The 7,684-nt window shown below is 48.8% G+C and overlaps 1 protein-coding gene across 1 annotated transcript in view; it reads left to right on the top strand.

The window, feature by feature from the left end:
- Sdk1 (sidekick cell adhesion molecule 1) overlaps positions 1-7,684 on the top strand; it is a 713,594-nt gene that overhangs the window by 614,585 nt on the left and 91,325 nt on the right. Inside the window, exon 30 of the mRNA XM_029477307.1 lies at positions 1,891-2,092. Within this exon, the coding sequence (XP_029333167.1) occupies positions 1,891-2,092 (202 nt within the window). The remainder of the gene's footprint in view (positions 1-1,890; positions 2,093-7,684) is intronic.

The following is a 7,684-nucleotide window of genomic DNA, read 5'->3' on the forward strand; positions in this document are numbered from 1 at the left end:
GGCACCTGCAGGCTGGTCTCCAGCATGCTTAATAGTGTTTTCAAGAACTGGAGACAAGGGCCTTTATTCAGAGACCCTCAGACAGCCACCCTTGGCCCTTGCCTTCTTTCCGGGGTCATGCATTCTTTAGAAGTGTTCAACACTGTGTGTCTGTGTGTCTGTGTGTGTGTGTGTGTGTGTGTGTGTGTGTGTGTGTGATTGCATGGACACTTGGGTGTGCATGTTCGTATGTGTACTTTGTGTGACTATGCACTTGTGAGTGGCTGTTTGCATGCATGTGCGGGTTTTACATGTGGGTCTGTAGAGTACAGCCTGGGGTGTCATTCCTTGAGACACTCTCTATCTTGGTCCTTGAGACAGGCTTTTTCACTAGCTTGTCACCTGCTGATTTGGCTAGGCTGACTGGCCAGTGAGCCACAGGGAGCCACCTGTCCCTACCTCCCCAGATTACAAGCATACACCATTCCTCTGGGCCGCTTTGCACACGGGCTGTGGGAATCCAACTTTGGTCCTCATGCTTGTACCAGAATTACCTTACCAGCTGAGACTCTCTAGCCCATTACCAGCTGAGACTCTCTAGCCCATTACCAGCTGAGACTCTCTAGCCCATTACCAGCTGAGACTCTCTAGCCCAGCAACACTGTGGAAGCAAAGGCTGAATGAGGAAGTTTTTCTAGGACCCTTCCAGGGCTTGAGTGGGATCCACATGAACACATACAAACACCCTTCAGTGGCGAGCCAATATAGCCTGGTTATGCTGGCTTCTTGCTTACAGCACAGGGCTACCACTCCCTGTGCCAGCACCTAGCCTCTTAGTGCTGGAGAACCTTGGCTTCCCACCACATCCTAATGCAAGACTTAGGGACACGGAGCCAGAGCCATTTCCAGTGGCAGTGTGGCCATAGAAGGCCTTTGAAACTGAGCGAGAGCCCAGCTTTTTCTTGGGCAATGCAGAAATCAGGCTTCCAGCCAGCGTATACATTCACAGCCAGGCCCGTTGATTGAACCAGATCGAAGCACCTCTCACAGCCCCGTCACTGTGGGGCCCACGATCGATGGCTGCTTTATTACACGTCACACATTTTAATCAGAATCAATAATCCCCATGATAAACAATTAAACAATTCTTTCTCCCTCTGTGGAGTTCCTCTGTTGAAATCAACAGGGACAGGAACACAGAGTCAGGCCTGTGGTACCTACTCAAGACCAAGGCCTGTTTCGGGTGGGCGCCCTACATTCTAACCCTTCCACAAGGATCCCCACACCCCCGTGCTGCACTGCCTCCCACCTCCCAAGAGAACCCAGTAGAGGCCTCTTAGACTCAGATTAACTATAAAGAAAGAGAAATTAGGTTTTAAGGATGAGCTAAGCCCCCAAATCAGACAGTGTGCAAAGGAGGCCCGAGGCTTTGAAAGAACACTGTATGTACTTGTGTTCATATGTGTGGGACTGCATGTGTGAGTGCACATAGAAGTCAGAAGGCCAGCCTTGTGTGTTGGTTTCCTTCCTCAGGTACCATCTACTCTGTTTCTAAGACAGAGTAGGTCTTAAGTAAGTCTTAAGACAGGTCTCAGTGGGACCTGAAATTCTCCCACGAGGTGAGGCTAGCTGGCCAGTAAACCCCAGGGGTCTGCCTGTCTCCAGCTCTCTAGAACTGGACTTAAAAGAATGCACCATTACACCCTGATTTTTGTGTGGGATCTGAGCCCTGAACTTGCAAAGGCTGAATGTACTTTCCTGCTGAGCCAGGCCTATTCTCTAGCCTTGAGACTTCATTGACTTTGTTCACCGCGTGCCTGTCCCACACAGGGGCTCCCATCAGCAGTCATCAGGGGGCAGCAAGGAATGGTCTCTCATGAGTCCCTGCTTTTCTCCTCCTCTGTGTTGCAGAGAGGCCAGCGCCCCCCAGAGAGCTCCTGGTACCCCAGGCTGAAGTGACAGCTCGTAGCCTCAGGCTCCAGTGGGTCCCTGGCAGTGACGGGGCCTCTCCGATCCGGTACTTCACGGTGCAGGTGCGAGAGCTGCCAGGCGGAGAGTGGCAGACCTACTCCTCATCTATCAGCCATGAGGCCACAGTCTGTGCTGTTGAGAGGTACGGGTGGAGTGGATGGCGGAGAGGTGGGGTAGGGGAGCAGCAAGGGTGGGGGAGCAGAGGAGGAGCAGGGAGTGCTGTAAAGCAGTGGGAGCTGGGTAAGTGGAGGAGTGGAGGGCTGAGGGGCAGGAGTGGAAGGAGGGGCTATGCGGGGAGAGGCTGAGAGGCAGGAACGCAGGGTGGGGGTGGGGAGAAGCATTCAGTATTCATCTTTCTGAACCTGGAGTCTTAGTCATTTGTCTCCCTACTGTGACAAACAAACAAACAAACAAACAAACCTGTTGAAAGCAGCGGGAGGAAGGGAGGAAGGGTCTGTTCTGGCTCCCAGTTTGAGGCAGACCCTAGTGTTCCTGAAGGCATGGGGCAGGAGCTTGAGGCATCTAGCCATACTGTATCCTGTCCCCAAGCTCACTCAGTCATTCTCCATTTAAAGAGCCCAGCCCCTGGAATGGGGCCAACCACGCTCAAAGTGAGTCTCCCGCACATCAATTAGCCCAATCTAGGTGATCCCCTGCAGGCAATCCCCGAGGCGTGACTCCAGGGTGCTTCTAGAGTCTGTCAAGTTGGCAGTGGATGTTAACACTGGGTTACCAGGCTTGATCTAATATTTAAGTAGCAGTGTCCTTGTGGCCTGTTCCTACATATTCACTATTGATATGTATAAGGTGCCTCTCCCCATCTCCTTGCCCCATCCCTCCTTCCTCGTTCATGTTACAGCGTTCTGTTACCCTCCCCACTCTACCCCAAAGCCTCCTTTTAGCCTTTCATGGACCCCTTTATAATCTCCTGACCTCTACCCATACTCGCTCCCTTTATGTGTGTAAAGGTTAGGAGATTTAAAAAAAAAATGGTTAGGAGTTGTGATCTGAGCATGACAGAGAACATGTTGAAGTGCTAACGGAAAAATAATTTTTTTAATCAACAAAAAAATTAATTTAAAGATATTGGAAGAAAAATGGGCCCCACCCTACAGAGGGGCCTACTCAAAGTCTCCACCATGGCCCTCTCCAGCTCACACAGTAGATGTCTGTGTGTCCAAGGAGATGTCCTACTAAGAGCTAGCTCTCTGTCTCTATTGGCACATCCCATACCAGAGACCCAAAATCTTCAGGGCTCCCATGTTCCAGATGTGCTACACCCAGACCCAAGGATTTGGGAGGCAAGAGGAATGGGGCTGAGCCTAGGCTATGCCTCAGTATCCCCAAAAGGTAGACGCTAGGAAAGAGGGGTTAAGAAGGAGGTAGGTGACTAGAGGTGGAGGCCAAAAAGACCCCTTCTCTTTGAGGTATAATAACCCCAGCCCTTTGTCTGGCCATGTGGAAGACAAAATGAAAAGCTCAGTCTTGCTTTCCAAAGCATTCTGAGAACCCACAGACACTGTGTTTGGTAAGGAGAGGCCCCTGTTTCAAGGCAGGCAGTTTCATTTGGTCCAGAGGAGACCTGTCAGTTTCCTAATGGGCAAGAACCAGAATGGACGCCTGTCTCAGACAGCATCCTGAGAGGCTGTTTTTGTCTGCTGTCATGGTGTCACCCCTAATAATCCCAGCAGCTAAGTTTACTTCCATCTGCCACATGAGATCGGCTAGTGGAGAGACAAGAGCTTAACTGTGGAGAGCTGGTGGCTTTCTGCTCAAGTGACTGTAGTCCGGAGCATAACATGAGGGTGGGATGTGAGCTGCTGGCATTGTGATATATGAAGACTTTCTTATATTCCCAAGACCATGAATTTAGCCCTGGGTAGGGACACTGGACTGTAGGCTGTGACTTACTGTCTTAGGGTTTCCATTGCCGTGACTAGACACCATGACCAATATATAAAGCAACAGACCAGGTGTCATTTCATTGGGGCTGGCTTACAGTTTCAGAGATTTAGTCCACTGTCCTCATGGGGGGAAACATGGCAGCATACAGACCATTCATGTAGAATCTCATCAAGCTGAGATTCTACAGCTTGGTCCGAAGGCATCAGAATAAGACTGTCACTGGATGTGGCTTGAGTATATATGACGTCAAAGCTCTGCCTCCACAGTGACACAAGGCCATACCTTCTAATAGTGCTACTCTTCATGGGCCAAGCATTCAGACACATCAGTCTGTGAGGATCATACCTATTCAAACCACCACACTTACCCACATCACACTTTCTGAAGGGCTTTGGCAGTGCAGGTAAAACTCTCGTGTGAATATCCACAGTACTAGCTCATGCTGGATGATGTGACCATGGCTCCTGTGGTATTACAGAGCAGTGTGTGTAATAAAGTTTAGTCCCTGTGTTGGGAAGTCTCCTCATTTCCTGAATCTTGGATACTGGGGAAACATGTTAATCTCAAAACTGTGCCTTAATGTGGCTTGTAGAACATCTGGGTTTGAAAGACAAGGCATACAGATTGTGCAAAGGGCCAGGGGACACTTCCCATAATGTGGATGAATTTCATGTCACTCACAGAGACAGGGAGAGAGAACTTTCCAGAAGGCAAAGAGAAAGTGCCACTTATTAATTGTCCACTATGTGCCAAGACCGTTAGACTGTTGATGGCAATTCAATGTTCACAAATGGTCTCAGGGGCTCTGATCTCCATTTTTACAGATGAACCAAGTGAAACCCATAAAAATCAAATAACAAATGACTCACCCTAGCTGGTAATGATGGAGCTACATTTAAATTCTGCTTGGCCAACCCCACAGGAGAGGCTCAGGTTACCCTGGAGGAGTGACAAGGATGTGGGGAGATTCAAAGAGCAGGTCTTTCTTTCCTTTATCAGGGAATCCTTGAGACTGGCCTTGATGCAGGATTGACCCTGGCAGGATGGAGACTTGGGTTGGATCTGCAGGAGTGGGTGGGGCCAGATGCATTTGCATATAGGATGCTAGTTCCAGGGAGCTATAGCTAGCTTAGAGCCAGGGACAGGCCATGATCACCAGTCATCATCATAACAGGTCTCCTCTGAGTCACAAGGCTCCCTGCAGGGCCTCGAAGTTCCTCTTCTGTTTGCAGAGTGCAGACCTGGCTTCCAACCTGCAAGGTTAGCTCCCTGAACCTCTTGCCTGTCTGCTTCCAGTGTCCTTGGTGAATGGAGTCCCGGTGACACCTGGTCGGTCTGCTGTAGGCCTCTGTGTCTCGTCCTCCTTCACCATCAGCTTCATTTGTCTCAAAGCCGGTCTGGTCCACCCAGCCACACATCACTGCACACTGCTCGCTGTGTTGAACAGGGCACCCAACATAGGTAGGGCAATGGAGAAAGCGTCCTTGAGGAATGTTCCACATAGCCCCTTACAGGACACTGACTCCTCACTCTGTGAGCTGATGAATGTGATCTCAGCTTTCTCTGTTTTATGTGCAGGACCTATCCTGCTTTTTCTGTTTCTAATTCTACTTTAAATTTTTTCTTCATTCTTGAGAATTTTGTGCATATATACAATGAAAGATGATCATGTTTATTCCTCCAACTCCCACAATATCCCATACAACATATCCCTCCAACATACACACACACACTCCATCAAGTATAGTTGATGCTATTCATATGTACATGGATGTAGGACCATCCACTGGAACATGACAATCCCACCAGAGGTCACATTATCAAAAAAGAGTGATTCACCAGCATCCTCTCTGGTCTCTGAGACATCTGTAATGTGTGTAGTGCACATATATACACTCAGGCCCATACACATATACATAATAAAAAAGCAAACCTTTGGGCTGGAGAGATGGCTCAGTGATTAACAGCACTTACTTCTCTTGCAGAAGACCTAGGTTCAGTTCCCAGCACCCACATCAGGCGACTCTCAACTGCCCATAACACTAGTTCTTAGGGATCTGACCCCCTCTTCTGGTCTCCATGGCACCTGCATGCACATAGATGCACACGTGTACATTAAATAAGTAGATAAATTAATGTTATTCCTCCTGCCCCCAGCAACTGCTTAAAGCTTCCTGGTGTGGGGTGGCTGAGCCTGGCATTTTTGGCTAGCTTGATCTTGTGCGGACAACCCCAGCTGCTGTGAGTTCCTGTGTGACAGCCATGTCACCTCCAAGGGGCAGCATTTCACAGTGCTCTTGTGTTCCTCCTGCCTCCTCATTCACGGTGTTCTCTGAGGCCATGAGGGAGGCTATGGATGTACGGTTTAGGGTTAAACACTCAGCCTTTTATCTGTAGTGCTTGACAAGTTATTCCCCCAACCCACGTTGACTATTGCCCTCGGTAAAAAGAAGTTCCTCTGACCAAGGCTGGAGACACTCAGGCCTGGGGGAGCAAACACAGATATTTAGGAGACACTTTGAAAGCATGACCATTTAGGAAAATACAATGGTAGGTTCTACCTAGAACCTATGACCTCCTCAGCTATGGACTTATGAACAGGATTATAAGATGAGGCAAAAAAACTCCCTCTTGGGGAAGAGGCCTCAAATCCAATCAGAAAGTGGTTGGTCACCTCCATAACAGATGTGCCACTATTATCTTATCTGGAAGGTCAGTATTACAGCATGTGGCATGTACCCTCTTCCTCTACCTTCTCAAGAGGATTTGGAGCAGCACTGTCACCATAACGTGTTCATTGCTTTGGCAAAGTGTTATTGAACATCCCTAGGTGCCGAGCAGAGTTCTCAGTGCTAAAGGGGCAGGAGTTCCTGAGGCTGCTCTAGCCTCTATCTTTAGGGATGTAGAATGATAGTGTGGCCATGATAGAGAAGACATGAGAGGGCCAGGGGTGTGGATCCGTTGATAGAGTGCTTGCCTGGTATACACAAAGCTCTGGATGCCATGCCCAGCACTCCATAGAACCAGATGTGATGATACGTGCTTCCAATGCCAAGTCTCGAGGATATGGAGACAGGAGGATAAGGAATTCAAAGTCATCTTCAGGTACATCGAAAGTTCATAGCCAGTCTTAGCTACAGATTCAAAACAAAAAGGAAAGAAGGGAAGAAGGAAGGGAGAGAGGGAAGGAGAGAAGGAGGGAGGGAAATAAAGAAAGAAGGGAAGGAAGGAAGGAAGGAAGGAAGGAAGGAAGGAAGGAAGGAAGGAAGGAAGGAAGGAAGGAAACAAGGCCAAAGGCCATCCAGGACTGTTACGTGATGGGCACTTTAGCTTTTTAAGATAATATCTAAGAAATAATAATAACAGTTCAGTTGTGTGTGTATATGGGTGTGTGGTGTATATGCATATGTGCACAGGTATCTGAAGATAGTCACGCATAGGTTAGAAGAGGATGGCATGTGTTTTGCTCTATCACTATCTTATTCCATTGAGACAAGGTCTCTTACTGAACCTGGAGCTAGTTTGGCAGGTAGTAAGCCTGCCTCTCCTTCCCTCACAGTGCTCACTGGGGTCACAGCCACAGCCACACCCACCCATGTGGTATTAGGGATTTGAACTTGGGTTCTCTTCATGCTTGCACAGCAAGCCCTTTTACCCACTGAGACATCTTCCCAGCTGTTTTAAATGAGTGCATACTACAGAGTCTCCCAAGTGCCTCATCTCATTTAATTCTCCGGACAGCCTCTTGATGTCTGTCTGTTAGCTACCCAGATGTCTTAGTTAGGAGGCACAGCATGACCAAGGCAACTCTTCCCCCACCCCCACCCCC

The sequence above is a fragment of the Mus caroli genome, chromosome 5 (assembly GCF_900094665.2).
Source record: "Mus caroli chromosome 5, CAROLI_EIJ_v1.1, whole genome shotgun sequence".
Taxonomy (NCBI): Eukaryota; Metazoa; Chordata; class Mammalia; order Rodentia; family Muridae; genus Mus; species Mus caroli.